This window comes from Eriocheir sinensis, chromosome 66 (genome assembly GCF_024679095.1).
Source record: "Eriocheir sinensis breed Jianghai 21 chromosome 66, ASM2467909v1, whole genome shotgun sequence".
Classification (NCBI taxonomy): Eukaryota; Metazoa; Arthropoda; class Malacostraca; order Decapoda; family Varunidae; genus Eriocheir; species Eriocheir sinensis.
The window spans coordinates 7,409,770-7,429,057 of NC_066574.1; the positions used below are offsets into that span (position 1 = coordinate 7,409,770).

General features: G+C 47.3%; 2 protein-coding genes across 4 annotated transcripts in view; both read right to left on the reverse strand.

Moving 5' to 3' along the window:
• Nucleotides 1–760: 760 nt before the first annotated feature.
• LOC126987816 (uncharacterized) lies at nucleotides 761–6,687 on the reverse strand. Of its 3 annotated transcripts, none has more exons than XM_050845213.1 (7): nucleotides 5,190–6,687; nucleotides 4,751–5,070; nucleotides 4,557–4,646; nucleotides 3,410–4,454; nucleotides 3,121–3,282; nucleotides 2,857–3,011; nucleotides 761–1,224 (listed from the first exon to the last, which is right to left on the reverse strand). In XM_050845213.1, exons 2-7 carry the CDS (start codon nucleotides 5,048–5,050, stop codon nucleotides 880–882), a joined length of 2,097 nt encoding a protein of 698 aa, XP_050701170.1. In that variant the 5' UTR covers nucleotides 5,051–5,070; nucleotides 5,190–6,687; the 3' UTR covers nucleotides 761–879. The 3 variants fall into 3 exon arrangements, with proteins under 3 accessions (XP_050701170.1, XP_050701168.1, XP_050701169.1); XM_050845211.1 differs by having other exon boundaries at nucleotides 4,751–5,073; nucleotides 5,190–6,686; XM_050845212.1 differs by having other exon boundaries at nucleotides 4,751–5,073; nucleotides 5,178–6,686.
• An 828-nt stretch (nucleotides 6,688–7,515) lies between these two features.
• The window catches only part of LOC126987674 (uncharacterized), a 195,143-nt gene continuing 183,370 nt past the window's right edge, over nucleotides 7,516–19,288 (reverse strand). The window contains exons 34-40 of the mRNA XM_050844800.1: nucleotides 16,988–17,296; nucleotides 15,838–16,030; nucleotides 14,374–14,655; nucleotides 12,880–13,134; nucleotides 10,824–10,935; nucleotides 9,915–10,072; nucleotides 7,516–8,895 (exon numbers count right to left, since the gene is read on the reverse strand). Coding sequence (XP_050700757.1) covers nucleotides 8,783–8,895; nucleotides 9,915–10,072; nucleotides 10,824–10,935; nucleotides 12,880–13,134; nucleotides 14,374–14,655; nucleotides 15,838–16,030; nucleotides 16,988–17,296 — 1,422 coding nt within the window. The 3' untranslated portion in view covers nucleotides 7,516–8,782. The remainder of the gene's footprint in view (nucleotides 8,896–9,914; nucleotides 10,073–10,823; nucleotides 10,936–12,879; nucleotides 13,135–14,373; nucleotides 14,656–15,837; nucleotides 16,031–16,987; nucleotides 17,297–19,288) is intronic.

The following is a 19,288-nucleotide window of genomic DNA, read 5'->3' on the forward strand; positions in this document are numbered from 1 at the left end:
CTGCTACAACCATCTTTTATGTTCCTCTGCCATTCTCTTATAGCTTCCGGTTTTCTTTTCGGCCTTTTATGTGAGGCAGGCGACATCAATGACACTTCAACTGTTAGATAATTATACCTCCTCTTCCTCGAGCCTCCTCTCCCAGGCGTATATTTTAGGCTTTGTTAATGATGATGTATATATTTAACAGTCGATGTGATCAATGTAATATATGGCTCTTCTCTGGTGGAGTTTGAACAAAGGAAAATTAACTGTCATATTACGCAACTATAATACTATATGGTTATTTTTTCCTTTACTGTTAGAATGTCACGGGATAGGATAGTGGTTCGCTCCTGTGGCCATAGTTATATGAATATTGTACGCGTTTCTTATATTCCTGTAAATCACACTATGTATTTGCCTGGGGGTCGGGATGGCATGTTAATTCCTCCCTTCTCCTTTACTGTGTGACTTTACAAGAATGAACAAGCAATCAATCATTAGGTCAGTTAACGTGGAGCACAATCTTTTATAATACCTAACTCTGTCCGTATCCCGGGAAAAACAAACTACTAACTCGAGGAATTTCTGCATGGAGATTCCTTGTGTTGGTCACCTCCCGCATATACCCAGACAATGGTTACAACTTGACAACCGTGAATCGTGTGGTGGGTATAGACTTATAATTAGTTTACCGTAATGAAAGTCACGATGGAATGCTCAATATTAATGGAGCTTTCCCCATATCCTCTTTTTAGTAAATAAAAAAAGACACGTGCAGCTTTACAATGGGTAGCTTCGGTCATTTATTCCGGCATAGACTTAGGATATTCAATCATTTCACATTCATAATTAATAATGGTAGCAGTGTCTTGTACTGGTGATGACGACGCACGGCTAAATGATAATTTCAGTAGAGCTTATGGAGCAATCGTCTTCAGCTGCCATGAGACTCCCATTGTGGCAAGAACTTGAGTGATGGTTGTCCCTCCGGTAGGCGGTGTTGGAGTCTTCTGGGGTCCTGCCATTCTGCCAAAGTTGGTGCTGAGCCACAGCGGCCTGGTGCAGGGAGGGCCCGCCATGCGACACATGATAACTGACAAACAGCTCGGCGGGGGCGTGGCTGGCGGGGGCGGCGTGCAGGGGCGGGCCGGGGGGCGCGGCGTCCAGAGTGTCCGGGGTTACGATTGTCCTTGGGAAGGTGCGGCTCCTGAATGTCTGGGGAAGCTCATACTTGGCTCTCTGGTGCGTGCATGGCAGAGAGGAGAGTTTGACATTAGAGTAGTGTGTGCTGAGAATATAAAAGCACGGGCTAAGATATAAGGTGTTGGAGAAAACGAGCTTCTGCATAGACTAACTCTACCATTATATCATACTCTCCCAGGGATCTCTGCAGGAGTCTAGGCTTTACTAAATAGTGCAATGTGTCACGTACCACCAGTTCTAAGATTATTGGCGAGTTATGTGGATCATCTCACATTCAACGTTACATTTATAACTGCGTGCCCTATATCTGGGACCCATGTGAATGACAACCGAGTAGCAACGAGAGGACAGCAACAGCAACAAAAGGAAGAAATAAGCAGAGGTGGGCAAGTGCGGTACTTAGTGCGGTAGTGCGGTAGTACCGGTTCACAATAAAAAGTACCGCACTACCGCAAAATTTCTGAAAATACCGCACTACCGCGGACCGCACTAAAAAATCCTGCTGTACTTTTTGCGGTACTTAGAAAACTATCAAGGAGATACAAAAGACACTCCAGCAAGGTGCCTGTAAACGGGCTGCAGTCGATGATCAATCAGCCAATCAGTGGCGGCATACGCCGGGGGGCGCGTTGCCCTGCCTAGTCGATGATGCTGATGTATTAATTACTTAGATTGCAATCCAGGACGCCAATCTGCATGAGACAGTCATTGTAGTAGGGTTAAGTGTGGGTCTTTTGGCGCTCATTATTGCACTAACTCCTGAAAATAAGGATTGTCTCGATCTATTTCAAGGAAGCACAAGGAAGCGTCCACAAGAAAGTTTACAGTTATCAAAACACACAGCGTTCGAACACTTTAAGAGACAGAAGTTGTATCAACATTCAACAATCCAAAGTCAGGTATATATCGAACTTTGTTCATTATGTAAGCTGAAAGTTCGCTGTTTCCGACCATTCTCGTATAAAACAAAGCTTGTTCGTTATATTAAATGAAGTTTGTATACTAACGTAAGCTGCATGGAGTCGTCACAAATTCTCCGCCGATGGGCTACAGGGAAATTAAAACAATAATTACACATTGGACGCTATGTAAGGCTGACTGGCGTGCGTGCAATGCTGGGTCAGCCCACCACCCACATTTACCTAACTTGTTTGTTAAATACCAATATCACATACCAAAAAGGCAAAAATGTTCGTTAAAACCGAAATTCGTTATACCGAGGTACGTAAAAGCGAGGAGTGACTATATACGAACACGACGGAACGATGAAGAGATTACAGCGTAATTTCTTGAGCACAGCCCCAGCACCTCCAGCCTTGTCCCTCCCCCACCCCCCTCTGTTCCTCAACCCCGCTAACACTATCTAGTGTGTTCGCCAAGCCGCACGCACCAGTCAATTTGGTTCTCTTAGCCAAGGCCTTATCAAAGGCCTTGGCTAAACGGAAAAAGACAACAATCTTGGAAAATGAGTGAAACGAAATATTACAATGAGCCGTTGGTGAGATATGACTGATAAACGTATACTTTATTTTGACAATATTCAGCTTTCATATTTTAGTTAGGTTTTTCATATAATTGTGGTTTTTCCTGATGTGAATGCTGACAGGGTGTGTCCGGATTGGCAAGCATACCTCACAGCATTATGGCCGCACACAAAGGGCTGGTTACCTTAGAGCGCTTGTGGAGGCGGTAGAGGCAAAAGAAGAGCAGCAGCAAGATAACCAGCAGAACGAAGGCGGCCGCCGGGGCCAAGTACTTCGGCTCCTCCCACCAGTCACCCGCCACTTCCCGGGTCTGCTCCGTCGCGCTGGTCACTTCTGGCCCTGTCGGCGTGGGGAGGCGATATTCAGTGGATGAAAGGCTGCTGCAACACTTCTGTCATTTACTTATCACGAATGATCTAAATTGTAGCATTGTAACTTCAAGCCGTACCGTATGTGGTGACAGGGCGCATGTAGGCTCGGTGCGTGGGGCCAACGGGCGTGGGGTCAAGGGGCGTGGGGCCAGGAGGCGTGGGGCCGGGATGGGGGGTTTCAGGGGTCACTGTCGTGGTAGTCCGCAGGATGATGGGTGGCGGCGTGGACTCGATTATGACTTAAATATGGAATAAAAAACATATAGATTATAAAAAAAATTTCAACATGAAAAAAAAAAATGACAAAAACTTCATAACATAACACGATATTTCCAGTAAAGAGGCTTAGCAGGGCCCCGCTCTGACCTGTGGGTTGAGGGTTGCACGGTGCACACCTCGGGTCAGAAAACAGTTGAGGGTCAGCGAATATCCTGGAGCTGGTCGTCTTAGACAGCACAACGCCCGGCACGGGCTCCCTCTTGTCCACTTCCAGCGAGTGGCTGAACCTGAAGCAGGCGGCAGCAGTGCTGTGTTCGCCCATCGCCGCCGTCATGTCCTTCAGTATGAGGTGTTGGGTGGAGAGACAGATGGGGGCAGAGGCTGGGCCAGTCACCTCCACGCTCATCAGAGAGGATAAGCTAAGTGGACTCGAGGAGTGGACTGCTCGGTGGCCGAGGGTACTGAGGGAGACGTTGGTGAGTTCAAGACTCGCCCCGCCGCCTACAATGATACCCCGCTCAGGCAGCATCACTTCCCCTACCTGGTTCAGAACGACTTCACCCCCGGGCGTCGTCACCTGAACAGACTCCTCCTTCAGCAGCAGTTTGGAAGTGTCGGTCACCCGCAATATCTTGACGGTGGCGGCGTGGGTTTCCATGTAAAAAATCTGTGTGAAGGAGACTATGAGGGCCGAGTCAAGCGGGTAGGAGAGGGCCTTCACGGCATTCTCCTCCATCATCAGCATCTCCGTCTCTCTTACTTCCACCCACACTCGCGGAGCTGATACACTGCTGCTCTCAAACTTCACATTACTGGCATTCTCTATCAGGATCTTAACTTGTGGCAAAAACGAATCTTCCACAGTGCTCTCAAGTAGTGGTACCTGGTCGCCGCTCCTAATCACCGTGTCCACTGAGAACGCTTTCGGAGGGACATAAAGCGTCTCAGATACGCCCGTCACGTTGAGGGTGAAATCTGTGAGTCTGTGGACGAGTGCTCCCGGGGCAATCCTGATCTCGGGCACGTTCGTGATGCTGAGGTCCTGGAGTGACGCGCCAAGGCTGAGAGGACACACCCACACGGACGGCACATTGCTGAGCTGAAGTGTTTTCTTCTCCCCCGACGACACCAGCAGGAGAGGTAGAGTGCCATCACACCACGGCAGGTCCGGGAACTCGATGGGCGCGTTGTTCTGGAAGTGAGATGAGTTTTGTGTATCCTAGTTCACAGGATGAGTGATGAGCGAGGGAATACTCAAGAACTTACTTCGAGCAGCACTCAACCATCAGCTTACAGGAGTATGTGCCACTGGCTGCCACCGCCGCCGCCGTTTCCGTTGCGTCCCATTGAAGCACGTCCCGTTGATGATGAGTGGTCCGTATTCCTGAGGGTGAGCCGCGGCCGCGTCAGTGACAAAAAAAGTGTGAGGAATGAATAATAGAGTAGAAGTTTGCATCTGGCTTGATTCGAAACACATATAAAACATACCCCGATCTTGTAGCTGCACCCCGTGCGTCGCGCTGAGTGGCTCACGAAACAGTCACACACACCCAGCAAGTCCTGAGTCGAACTCGAGACCTGTCTGATGGGAACGAGAAGGGTCTGCTCGCTGGCCTCCACATTCGCCTCCCCATCAACTGCGCGACTCTTCCTGTTTAGAAAGAGGTCCGAAGCGTGTTTTTCACGGTGCCAACTGTTCTTGTATGGGGCTGGCGCGGGCTGCCGCGGGTGGGCTCCGTGCACCGCCAGGGCCAACAGGAATATCGTCATCGAGCACTTCCACATCATTCCTGCTGATGTCCGGCAGCCTTCTGGGGGCAGAGTTGAAATGTAACGCTCAAGATAATTAATGTACAGAAGCTCAAATGTATGCGTGTCACGGTATCGTAGAGGATTTGTACAAAACTTTACAAACCAAAAAACTCACGGTGGAAACGCTTGCAACCTGCCGCGGCGTAAGTGTATCAGCTCGAGGGACGGCGCTGTGCACTGGTTGATGGGTGCAGCGTGCCGCGGGATGGTCACCGTTATCAACATGAACCATGTTGCCACAGCTGCTGAAATGCCCGCTGTCTCTCTCTCTCCAGCACCGGGCCGCGCTTATCCCCGTCCTCCTACAGACAACAGCACCGCCAGCAACAGCCAGCTCACACACTGTCTTGGCAACAGTTATGAAACTAGAGGCAAGAGCAACGAGAGCTGAGAATTTAGGAAAGATGAGGAAGACAAAGAGAAATAAATAGTCGAGGGGAATCGAACGGGTGATTAGACGCACCAGACTATCAGGTCAACAGCACCAGAGTATATACTCTGAACAGCACCATGACGTCACGGGGCAGGCGGGACGCTGGCCTTCACTTGGCTCTAGGACGTTCAACCGTGGTGCTGGTGCAGGCCGCAGAGCTGATGAATTGTTGCATTGCAGTTGCTTTCACGACTAACAAATTTTACCCCTACCAGATTCTAACTATAAACACAAAGGCCTTGCCCGCCTCCATGTTATGAGTGGGAGGCTCAAGTCAAGCAGTTCATCTAAAAAAAGAATAGACAACCAGTGTTCTTCATTCTTTTATCCTTTTCATTAGTAAATTCTGGGACCCCCCCCGTGACTTTCCTCTTTCCTATACACATAAATTATCAAATGGAGCGCACCAAGACACGTCTGGACTAAAATTTGGTATTTCTTATTTTCCGCATAGGCATATCGTATTGTAGATTCTTCTTTACATAGGTCTAGGTGTCTCTTCTTACAGTGATAATATAGAGATAATGTTTTAGTTTCCTTTGTTGCCGTAAATTCTGACACAGGCGCGACACTGCAGAACAAGACAACGAACGATCCTATCTTTTCCATTCCTTCTCCCATCGTTCCTTCCTTTCTCCCTCACTCTTCTTAATTAATTCCTCTCCCCTGCCTTTCTTTCCTTCTGTCCTCTCTCTCTTCTTTCCTAACCTCTTTCTATTTTTCCTCCTTTCCTTGCAGCTTTTCCTTTCCTCCTAATTCTTGTGGCCGCCTTCGAAAACCTTCACTCAGACAAAACACTTCTTTACTCACCTCCACAGATATTAGGACAACGAATAACAAGGAACGAAAGAGTAAATAAGAACGAAAGAGTAAATAAGTAGACTAACGGGGAACGGAATGAGAGGAAGAGTAAATAAACAGAATAACGGAAGGAGATGAACAGAGAGTAAAGTCACAAACAGGGAACGGAACGAGAATTACAAGAGAGTAGGAAAACATATGCGAGGGAACGGAACGAGAGATACGGTACAGAAAGGGAGGAGGGGAGCGAGTAAGAGGGAATGGATCAAGAGGAACAGTGAGAGAGGAGACAACGAATAAGAGGGAATGGGTCAAGAGGAGAGTACGACAATGTATAGCGTGAATAGCAGAAAGAGGAATAAAGAGGAGTAAATAGAACACTTGAAAAAGACTTGTTGCATCTTGTCAAAACGCGTTATGAAAGGTAGGAGATATTTTTTTTATAATTTTTTTTTTTACAGCAGAGGAGTTAGTTCAAGGGCATAAAAAAAGGTAGCAAATATTTAATTGAGGTTTAAATATGAACGATTTAGAGAGAGTACAGTACTGTCAAAATCTGAACCATCGTATTGTCAAAATCTAAACTGCCGTATTGTGAAAAAAGGTTAATTGACAAAACTCAAAAGAACAGAGTTGTCGGAATTTGAAGAAGTAGGGACACATTTTTTAGGACTACAGTGTTGTCAAAACGATGAGTCCTTATCGATCTTGATTTTGAGAATAGAGTTTTCATACTTCAACTCAATTTTCCAGACTGTAATTTTTATTTTGACAGGAGTACTAAGCTGAATTGACCTCTCTTTTTGCTACTCTTTATTGCCCTTGAGCCGAGTCCTCTGATGTAAAAAAAAAAGATCTCTAGGTACAAACTGTGAACTTTCAAAACCGTTTCTAAGTTGACTACGGAAGGAAGCTCAGAAGGCGACTTATCATTCCTTCCGTCTGGAGCTGCACGGCGACTCAAGATAGAGGGATCGTTAAACATGTACAGAGCTACCACTTACATAGAGAGAGCTTTGGAAGTCCCCCTCGAAGAACATACCTCAAGACCAAAGGGAGGATGGGGGCTACCTCTTGCATACCTCACCTTCCCTTCCCTGTCATTCGTTGTTCTACTCCCTTTTCTGTTCCTTTAGATCCATACCTCAGGACCAAAGGGAGGATGGGGGCGTGAGGCGTTGAAACTATGGGCAATAAAACGACAGTGCATCCGGAAAATACTGATTATTATTATTATTGGAAGCATAGACTGGGTATCACCACAACCTGAACAACCAGAACGACCACGGCAACGACCAGCACACCCACAACGACCACTAACACGACCAGCAGCGCAACCACGACCACGACGACCAGTACAGCCCCAACGACCACTAACACGACCAGAAGCGCCATGACGACCCCCTGTTTATGTAAGTTAGTTTTCACTCCCGTTATTAAAATTTGTGCCTTGCGTCGGATATTTTCAAACGTCGTATTAGTATGTCGTGAATGTGATGGGAGGAAGCACAGCATCAAGAGGTCCTCATGCACACTTTATTCATAGACGCACTGAACGAACCCGAGATGAAGTGCACGGACAGGGTGGGAGCGGGATCGGTGCAATGGGAAATCAGACCACAGTACAGAAGGGTTTTCACACGCTTCCAGGTCTTCCTTTGGTCAATAAACACTAACTATACAAGTCTACCAGTTCTTGTCCGCTATCCACGCGTCCTCCTCCTCCCAGCCCTGCCAAACACCCTCACCTTCACGACTATTTACAGAAAAGAGAGGACAAGAAAGTAGTTTAATGACGTACGAGATTGGGTACATAAGCAGCCACCACGCGGATGACACATGGAACCGCTATACAGGCTACGTTAAAACTACTTCACTAAAGATAACACAATTGCAGTCAACGCCACTACACTACCACCTACTTCTACAGTGTTCCTTGCGCACGTAGACAACATAGTGGAGTCAGCAATTCCGTGCAAGCTAAACCTACGTGACTATACATGTGAGGAAGAACTGAAAGGCTTATAAAAAGTACCTCTTGTGGATTCGCTTTGACGGGAAGGGAATAGGGTGGGGACAATCTCTCTCTCTCTCTCTCTCTCTCTCTCTCTCTCTCTCTCTCTCTCTCTCTCTCTCTCTCTCTCTCTCTCTCTCTCTCTCTCTCTCTCTCTCTCTCTCTCTCTGTCTCTGTCTCTGTGTGTCTCTGTGTGTCTCTGTCTGTCTGTCTGTCTGTCTGTCTGTCTGTCTGTCTGTCTCTCTCTCTCTCTCTCTCTCTCTCTCTCTCTCTCTCTCTCTCTCTCTCTCTCTCTCTCTCTCTCTCTCTCTCTCTCTCTCTCTCTCTCTCTCCATCCTTCATTCCTCTCCCCTTCTTCCATTCTTTCTCTCCACCCATCCATCAGTCCCTTTCCTCTCTTCCATTCATCCTCCATTCCCCTCCTTCTTCTTCCACCCCTTCCTCCCATCCACCCCCGTCGCTACTGTTCCGTGGAGAGCTGCGCCATCAGCTGCTCGAAGACGCTCCTGCTGGTGGTAATGAGGGAGGTTACGGGCGGGTTGTCCACTTTCTCGTACAGGTCCACGTAGTAGCCTGTTGGGGGAGGGAAGATTGAGTGGGTTGAGTGCTGTTATGAAGTCTCGGTTTGGGAGGGGGAGGGAGGGAGGAGGAAGGACAGGGAGCTGGGTTGAGTTGAGTTGCTTTGGAGGGAAGGGTATAGGGGGTAGGTTGTGTTGTGTTGCTGTTTTGCTTTGTGTTGTGGTGTCTTGTGTGTGAGGTGGAAGGGAGGTGTTGTGTCTGGGGTGGGGGGTGAGGGGGTGGCTGGCTGGCTGACTCTCGTTGTTTGTTGTGTTGGGATTATGTTTGGTGTTGCCAGAAGCTCTCCACCTCGAGTTCCAATGAGTGTTTCCTTAGGGTCACGGTACAGAAGAAGGGTCAAACTACCACCAGGGTCAAGAAGCTACCCCTGGATATGCCCCAAACTCCAAAAAAAGCCTGGGTCAAACTACCACCAGGGTCAAGAAGCTACCCCTGGATATGCCCCAAACTCCAAAAAAAGCCTTGTCAACTATTTTCAAAGGCTGACAAGGAGTACATCGAGTTCTAATGAGGGTTTCCTTAGGGTCACGGTACAGAAGAAGGGTCAGACTAGCTTTTCCGGCGATTAATTGTTGTTTGTTTTTCTTGATGTCTGTCTCTGTGTGTTTGTGTGTCTGTCTGTTTGTCTGTTTCTGTCTGTATGATTCTCTCTCTCTCTCTCTCTCTCTCTCTCTCTCTCTCTCTCTCTCTCTCTCTCTCTCTCTCTCTCTCTCTCTCTCTCTCTCTCTTTCTCTCTCCCTCCCTCCCTCTCTCTCTCTCTCACTTCCTATTGCACTCCCAACGTCTCTTCATATTCTCTCCTTTAATTTCCTTTCCTCCCTCTCACCCTCTCTCTCTCCCTTTCCCTCTCACCCTTTCTCTCCCCCCCTCCCTCTCTCCCTTTCCTCTGACTCTCATCCTCTCCTCTCCTTTACATCCCATTCCCTTTCTCTCTTTCCCTCATCCTCTCCTCCCACTTTCCCTTTCTTTCCACTCTCTCTCTCACCCTCCCTCCCTCTCTCCCTCTCCCTTACCTGCCGCTTTCTTCCAGGTGCCGTTGATGAGGACGGTCCTGGTCTTCTCCTGCGCCAGGCTGCCGAAGGTCACCTGCCTCACGAAGCCCAGGTTAACGAGCGTCTTCCTGCTCACGGGGATGTAGTACTGACGCCCCGTGTGTAGTCGCCACGTGTCCCTGGGGGTGGGTGGGGGGGGGTGAGGGTGGTGGTGGTGGCTATGGTGGTAGTATTGGTGAGTGGGAAGGATGTTGTTGATGTTACTGGTGGTGGTGGTGGTGGTAGTGGTGGTGGTGATAGTGATGGCTGGTTAGTAGTGATGGTGACAAAGACGATAGTGATGTTTTTGGTGGTAATGGTGATGTTGGTGGTGGTGGTGATAGTGATAGCTGGTTAGTAGTGATGATGGCAAAGATGATAGTGGTTGATAGTGATGTTATTTTTGGTGGTAATGGTGATGGTGGTGGTGATGGTGATGGTGGTGGTGATGGTGATGTTGGTGGTGATGGTGAGGGTACTTTTGCCTTGCCCCTTCTTCTGTACCTCATTCATCCTTCTTCTTCCTTTCATCTCCTGTCTTCGCCTTGTCTTGTTGTAGTTTAGATGTTCACCACGGTCCTTCTACCCCACTCTCCTCTCAGCCTTTCCTCACGGCTTCTTCTTCTATCCCTCTCTTTCTTCATTCTACTCTCTCCCTATTTCCTCTTCTCCCTCTATCCTACTTCTCTCATCATCGCTCTTTCCATTCCACTCTCTCCTCTCAGCTTTTCCCCATGGTTTTCCCTTCCATTTCTCTCTCCATTCCTTCTCCTTTCTCCCATTGCCTCCTCTCCCTCCATATCACTCCTCACAAACTCTCATTCAATCCCGCTTCCCCCAATCATCTCCTGTCCCCTCACCGCCTCCATCTCCATCCTTCCCTCCGCTCACCTTGCTACGTAGAGTCCTGGATGCTGCGGGAGACGTAGGAAGGATCGCCCTCTGCCCGTGACCTTCAGTTTGCCCTTCAGCGACTTGCGGCCTCCCCTCTTCTTGCCGCGGCCTGCAACGGGGAAGACCTGCTCAAGGCTAAGGCTGCGGAGGGTCGGTAAGGGTCTCCGGAGTAAGGGTCTCTGTTCTCTTCACGCTATCGTTGAAAATATGTGTCTTGTCTATCCGAGGAACTGTACCATTGGCTAATCCACAAGTAAGCTCTCTTTCCTATTGGATAATCCACAAGTAAGCTCTCTTTCCTATTGGTTAATCCACAAGTACGCTCTTTCCTATTGGTTAATCCACAAACAAGCTCTCTTTCCTATTGGCTAATCCACAAGTAAACTCTCTTTCCTATTGGCTAATCCACAAGCAAGCTCTCTTTCCTATTGGCTAATCCACAAGTAAGTTCTTTCCTATTGGTTAATCCACAAGCAAGCTCTCTTTCCTATTGGCTAATCCACAAGCAAGCTCTCTTTCCTATTGGCTAATCCACAAGCAAGCTCTCTTTCCTATTGGCTAATCCACAAGTAAGCTCTTTCCTATTGGCTAATCCACAAGTAAGCTCTTTCCTATTGGCTAATCCACAAGTAAGCTCTTTCCTATTGGTTAATCCACAAGCGAGCTCTCTTTCCTATTGGTTAACTCATAAGAATCTCCCTCCTTTCCACTGGCTTTCGTGGAAGCTGTCTGGGATTTCACGGGTGGGTTCAAGGTATTGACGGTAGTTTTGCAAGGCTTTCACGCTTCGTACGGGAAAAACTCTTGACAACCAGATGCAGCTCCTCTCTGAACCCCAAGCCTTTGAAAATACTAATCTAAAAACAGCCTCGTACCGCAACTCAGGTCAACACTTTCCTTTCTTTTGTGTGTTTTTACCTTCTTCAGCAGTGCGCAGCCTCAATCAGATGTTATATTCCTGTAAGTTATATCTCTTTGCTCCCTGTAGATTCGCCACATTGTACCTTCTTCTTCATGGTTTTCCGTTCCATTTCTCTCTCCATTCCTTCTCCTTTCCCCCAATTGCCTCCTCTTCCTCCATATCACTCCTCACAAACTCTCATTCAGTCCCGCTTCCCCCAATCATCCCTTCTTAAATTATATCTCTTTGCTCCCTGTAGATTCGCCACATTGTACCTTCTTCAGCAGTACGCAGCCTCAGTCAAATGTTCTATTCCTGTAAGTTATATCTCTTTGCTCCATGCAGATTCGCCACTCCGTAATCTATTTCATAACAACCTTTTCCGTGTGGTCTCGTCTCCTTCAGCAGTCTTTGATGTCGAGCGCCGCACTAAAATAAACATATGTCGTGTCATCATTTTCCTTTCTATCTGCCGCCTCAACTACTTTCGTGTACTCCAACTTTTCACCTTTTTCACTACAAATCTTCCTCTCTCAAGCCGCTCACTCGCCTTCAGCAGTCTTTGGTGAGGTACCTTGTCGACCGCCTCACTAAAATATAGATGCTGAGTTACCGGTTTCATCCCTCTGCCGCCTCAACCACCTCGAAGTATACAAGAACTCTTCACCTTTCTCACCGCGATCCTTCTTCAATCACGGCACTCACAACCACCACCACCGCAGCCACAACCACCACCACCACCTCCATTACCACCTCCACCCGCGGCCTCAGGAGTAAATAGCAGGTAACACAGCGCTACAAGAAATCCTGTAATGCTCTAAGTCGTTAAGCCGCGCATTGGTAAGATTTTTACTCGTATCTCTACACGCTGAGCCCCTGAGTCTTTGGCCGGCACTCAAGGTTCCGTGGCTCCCTCCCTCCCTCCCTCCCTCCCCCCCTCCTTTCGGTCCCTGGCTGCGGCGGGCCATTAAAAGGTCATTAAGACACCTGCCCAGCGATCATGCTAATCTTGGTGCCTATAAATACAGCTGGTGGTCTCTCTCTCTCTCTCTCTCTCTCTCTCTCTCTCTCTCTCTCTCTCTCTCTCTCTCTCTCTCTCTCTCTCTCTCTCTCTCTCTCTCTCTCTCTCTCTCTCTCTCTCAACACCCTCACCTTTCCTCGGTCCGGGGTCACTTAGCAGGTCATCAACAGTGTTTCCTTCGCCTTCCTCCTCCTCGCCGTCCTCTCCCTCCTCCTCCGCCTCCTCCTCCGCCTCGCTGCCGCCACTCTTCACCTCCTGCGCCTTCTTCCGCTTGTTGCCTCGCCTCCTCTCACTGGTCTTGGTCTCCTCCTCGTCCTCCTCCTCGTCGTCGCGGGTGAGGGAGGGCTGGTCGGCTCCTCCCAGCAAGCCCCCCGCCAAGTCCAAGTCTGTGGGAATGACAGGTGGGAATAGGAGGTGGGAATGACAAGTGGGAATGCCAAGTGGGAATAACAAACAGGTTCCCTTCCTCTCTCTGGTTCACTTCCTCCTCCTCCTCCTTTTCCTTCCTCTCCCTAGACTTTACACTTTCTCTCCTTCAGTTCTTGGGTTCTTTCTCTGCTTGACTTCCTCCTCCTCCTCCTTTTCTTTCCTCAGATAGGAATGGCGAGGGAGGGGAGAATGGTAGGAAGGAGAAACACGTGAATAAAGAGAGACTGACCTTTTCTGCACGTACGAAATGGTTTTAATTTCTACCCTTCAGAAAGCAGCTCAAGGGGAAAAAAAGAAACAGAGAAAGAAAAGATTAAAACACACACACACACACACACACACACACACACACACACACACACACACACACACACACACACACACACACACACACACACAAAGCCTGCTAAGCCCCGATCCTCTAAAAGAAAATAAGGGTCACATTCTTAAACATTTTCGACGCCCAAGCGTACACATATTTGAGAAAGCTTCCGTAGGAGTTTGGGGCATTTCCAGGGGTACTTTTATGACCCTTCTAGTAAACTGCGCGTTATTCTGTACCATGAACCTAAAAAAAAAATTCATGAAAATCCGATTGACCTCCTTTTCGGCCTTTGGAAATAGTTGATGTAAGAATAATTGAATATCTGAGAATAGCGACCTAAGAGTCTTTCTAGCAAACACCGGAGAGGCTCAAAGGGGACGAATACCCGAAGGACAGCTGCACAACCCTCCCTACCCCCTTCTGAGCACTTACGATAAAAGCTAAGTTGTTTAAAGAATAATATCACAGCTCTTTTCCATGGCTCGCTACCACTGCTGACTGACTGACTGAATTACTGACCAACTGACTGGCTACTGAATGAACTACTCCACGTGCCTGACTGACTGACTGACTGAAAAATATACTAACTCATATACTACCAAAACTGAATTTCTTATGTTTTTGTTTTTGTTTAATGTCAAATTTAGGGGGGTAACTTTTATATAGATACTACGACTACCACTACCACTACTACTACTACTACTACTACTACTACTTCTACTACTACTACTACTAATACTACTACTATTACTATATTCTCCAGTAGAGGGGACTAATTCCATATGAGATCGCCTTTCACACAATCATGGTGAGGGAACTGACACTAAGCAGCGAGGGGTCAACAGTCTTATATCCCAGGGGTGTCCAGTACCTAGGTCACTCTTGGCGTTCTCCCCGAGGTGATGCAGAGGCTCCCCAAGGCCAAGGAGCTCTTCACCCACCATACCCAGCCCACCAGCGTCTTCCCCCTGGGTCTTCCGCTGTTCCTCCAGGTCGCAGGATCGCCCGTGCCCCACCCAGGAGGCTCCGGGGCAGTGGGCGTGGATGGTGCAGGACTGGGCCACCACACACCACCCGCACGTGTAAGAGGCGTTGACGGCGACGCAGCTGGGGCAGGAGGAAGACGAGAGCTGGCCACACGAGTACATCTCCACTGGCGCGGGAGAGAGGAAGAGTTAGATAGGCTGCTAGGTAGGTAGGTAGGTTGGTAGGTAGGAAGGTGGGTGGGTGTACACGTGCGATGGGTGGTGAATGGGCGGATGGGCAGGTAAATTGACTGGAATGTATGTAGATGGATGGGCGGGCAGGTGTGGTGAATATAGAGCGGGCGATGGGTGGTAGACGCTGATCAATGGACAGACTGATAGACGGGGAAGGGGTAGATATATAGATAGATACATAGGTTGATAGATAAGAAAAGAAATTGATAGATGAATATTACATGAGAGAGAGAGAGAGAGAGAGAGAGAGAGAGAGAGAGAGAGAGAGAGAGAGAGAGAGAGAGAGAGAGAGAGAGAGAGAGAGAGAGAGAGAGAAACGGCATCAACAATTTAATTAGAGACACACTTCCCAGGGGACGCCGCGTATCGTACAGTGACGTAATTCGCTAAAGGTATAACGTAGAGTCTGAACCTTCGACTTTTAACAGAACGAAAAGAGTTATAGCGAAACGAAACAAAAGGATACCGATGGAATATAAACGTCAAGCTATAACGTACGAACAGCAACACTTTATACCCTACGATGAAAAGGGATTTTAAAACACCCATATTCACAAACAGTTCGGAGCTTACACACACTCATTTGACAGGGCTTTCGTAGAGGTTGCGGATATTCCATGGGTAGTTTTATGAGCCCAAGGACAGTCTGACAAAACTTCCGCACCATGAACGCGATATAAACACTCACGAAAAAAACGACTTATCTCCTTTGTGGGTTTTATAAATAATTGTTGTGAGTCGAAATTGTCTGAGAATACGGATCTGAAGTGGTGTACACGTATCAACACACACACACACACACACACACACACACACACACACACACACACATTATTTTCCAATTTTCACAACTTCTTCTCTTCCTTCTTTTCCTCTTCCTCCTTCTCCTCCATATTGCTTTTCCTCTTCCTTTTCTTTTTTTCTCCTTCCTCTTCAATTCATTCTCTTTTCTCCTTCTTTCTCAATCCCCTTCAGTCTCCTCTTCCTCTCTTAGTCTCCTCCTTACTCCTCCTCCTCCTCTTCCTCCTCCTTCCTCACCCCAAAAATGTCTGGTCCTTAGTTGAGTCACACACACACACACACACACACACACACACACACACACACACACGTACATTCCACACGGGCCAGGTTGTCGATGGTTGCCCCGGCTGGAGAGAGAAGCTTCACGGCGTAGAGGGCGCGCGGGCGTGGCTGGGCGGGACGCAGCTCACTCACGCCGTCCCCACACCGAATCACGCCCACACCTACGCCCTCCCGTACCCCCACGCCCACGCCCGACGGTCCTCCCACGGTAAACACGCGCCCCTGTGGTGGAGAAAGTGCTTGACGGTTATGTTTTGGCGTTTTATGTGGAAAATAGAGTAACAAAAGTTTATATTGACATGGATGATCATTTCCTTTTTTAATTGCTAATTGCATGGCTTGACTCTTTCCACGGCCTCGCTGCACATGACTTTCTACTCTAGCTCATCCCTGTGCTGCTGTCCAACTTCCTAATGCAAGAGTTAACCAGCATCTTCATTCTTCCATCCCTATCACTGGTAAACTCTGAGACATACTTAACCAGCATCTTCATTCTTCCATCCCTATCACTGGTAAACTCTGAGACATACTTAACCAGCATCTTCATTCTTCCATCCCTATCACTGGTAAACTCTGAGACATACTTCATTCGTCTATAGTTCCTCCTTCCTATGCGCGCTTAAGAGGTAAGTTAACCTGGTAGCTACAGGGATCATGATTCTTAATGGTCCCTCTAAATGAGAAAAAAACATCACTCACGCAAACCAATTCCTAACATATATCAACGCATTTGTGATCAGTTTATGCATCATCTACTTTGGGGGGTTTATATCATGGCAAAAATGTGGCCCGTCGCTGCTACACGGTAAAGCCACAAATTTGGCCCGTCGCTGCTACCGGGTTAAGACTCTTCTGCAACTTATTGATTATGTGTGTGTGGAACCTCTTATATATGTCATCTTTCTTTGTGGGAGTAGTATGTTGTGTTTTTTTCTCTATTTTGTCCCTGGTTTGCCTTCTTTACTGTAAACATATCAGGACACCTCTCCTCCCGAAATTAACCTCTGATTTTGGACACTCCTTTAACCTCTGTTCGGGAGCAGTGAGTAGCGGGCCTTTTTTTCTTTTTTTTTCTTTGCGCCCTTGAGCTGTCTCCTTAGCTGTAAAAAAAAAAAACCCCAAGAAAAAAAAACAAAAAAAAACAAGAAAGCCAATTAGTAGCACACCTGACAACCTCACCTGGAAGAAGCCGGGTAACCTCAGCGATTCCTTGGTCACTTTCTTCACCTCCTCCGCACTCTTTTTCTCTTCCCTCCGCTTCCTCTTGAAATCAAACTCGCTCTCGCCTCCGTCCACTGTATTTTCCTCCTCCTCTGTTTGTTTCCTCTCCTCTTCCGTATCCTCGTTTCCCTCCACCGGTCTTCCTTTACCCTGTCCTTCAAGCTGTGTTTTGGCCTCTTCCTCCTCTTCCCTCTTCCCCTCCTCCTCTTCCTCGTCTTCTTCTGTTGACTCGAAGACGCAAGACCAGGAGCTGTCTGTCTGTGTGGCCTGAGAGGACGAGGCGAGAATGACATTATTATTATTATTATTATTATTATTATTATTATTATTATTATTATTATTATCAGTAGTAGTAGTAGCAGTAGTAGTAGTAGTAGTAGTAGTAGTAGTAGTAGTAGTAGTATATATTGTTTTTCTTCTTCTTAATAATATTGTAATTGTTATAGATATTTTTTCGTTCAGTCTATGGCGCCGGTAAGCTTCCTTGGTGGAGACTGAAGGTTGGCCCCAGCAAGTTATGGTGCAGGCAAGTGTTTTATAGTGGCGTCATCTTGCGCAATATGTATGTTAAACGCATGTATGGAATCTGTAATGCATATGAATATGTAATGCAATGCAGCACTTGCAATATGTATGTTAATAAATAATGGGTTACTGAAGTGTGTGTGCGTGTATGTGTGTGTGTGTGTGCGTGTATGTGTGTGTGTGTGTGTATGTGTGTGTGTGTGTATGTACCCTCACCTTTCGAGATCAGTCCATTAACCTTTCACCCGGGACACAAGACGCCTAATAAAGCCATCATAAGGCCATCATAAAGCCATGCATAACAACAGAGGCCTCCGACACTTGGACAGCCGCCGCCAGGAATACAGGAATGCGTGAAGGAAAAACTCTAACCAGGGAGCGTAAGGCTGCAGCGAGATCTAACTTAATATTCCTACACAGTTTTATTAGTGGAGATTTCTAACCTAACACGCAGCTCCCTCCCTCTCCCAGCCTCCTTCTATCTCCCTTTTTCTCTCCGTCACCTCTTCACAATACACACCTTCCTCCCTGCATCTCCCATCCTCTTCCTCTCCCTCGCTCCTTCCCCATACACACCTCCCTCCCCTGTTCCTCCATCCATCCCTCCACCTTTCATCTTCTCCCTCCCTCTCTCCTTCCTCTCCCTCCTCCCTCCTCCCCCTCTCTCCCTCTTACCTTTCTCTCCTTCTCTATTCTCTCCCTTTCCTCTCCGACCATCTCACAAATACCTCCAACTCTACACTGATTCACTTTCTTTCCAAAGGCTGCTGCTCCCCTCCTACCTCCTCCTCCTCCTTCCTCGCCCACACCTGTTGCTAATGAGGCCTCAGCTTCACCACGGAGACAGGTAAATAATGAGTCAGTACCCTCGGCAGGACGCCACAACACACCTTATACTTGCTGTTACGCCCTTTGATTAATTACCTCGTTATTTAATTTCCGCCTCTCGTTTTAATTGGATCTAAAAACTGCTTCACGTGGCGTCACATTCTACATCTAGTGCTGAGAATGTGCCTTGATGTTTTTATTTTTGTTTTTGTTTTTTGTGTTTCATGTATTCTCGTATCTTAAACGTCACATGTATACTGCTATCTTATAACGACACTCCTACTACTTCTGTCAGTATCTAATATCCTTCCTTTTTTATCCTTTTTCCTTTTTATTCCCTTTCTTTTCGCTCCTTTCTTCTTCCTGTCCTTCTGTTTTTCCTTTCTTTTCGTTATTTCCTCTCTTCCTTCCTTCCTTTCTTTTTTACTCTCTAATCCATTCCATTACATAGTTTGTCAGTCATTCATTTAACTCATTCACTCGCTCACACTCACTCTATCAGTCATTCACTAATTTACTCAAGTTACTCATTCACTCGCTCACACACTCACTAATTCATTCTGTTAATCACTCACGCACACACACACACTCACACACGCAGATCCCATTAGGACTAAATAATAAAATACATCAGAGTTTAGGACTAAAACAACAACAACAACAACAACTAAAAAGTACATGTATAAAACCCAAAAGAGGAAGAAGAAGAAGAAAAAAAAAAGAGAATCAAGGAAGAACATCGCGAATTCAGTGAGCGAGACGTGGACCATTTTCCCAAACATTTCCGGGCTCGCACCCCCACATTTGATAAGGCTTTCGTAGAGCTTGTGGGTATTTCCATGAGCATTGTTTTTAGCTTTGGGGGAGTTTGACAAGGCTCCTGCAACTAGAGAAGATGAGAGAAGA

Excerpts from the sequence above, each read along its gene's own strand:
- LOC126987816 (XM_050845213.1), bottom strand. The coding sequence starts at position 5,050 with ATGATGTGGAAGTGCTCGATGACGATATTCCTGTTGGCCCTGGCGGTG. Across the intron at positions 4,647-4,750 it reads GGTGCAGCTACAAGATCGGG|GAATACGGACCACTCATCAT; the intron begins GTATGTTTTATA and ends GCTCACCCTCAG. Across the intron at positions 1,225-2,856 it reads GCCTCCACAAGCGCTCTAAG|AGAGCCAAGTATGAGCTTCC; the intron begins GTAACCAGCCCT and ends TGCACGCACCAG.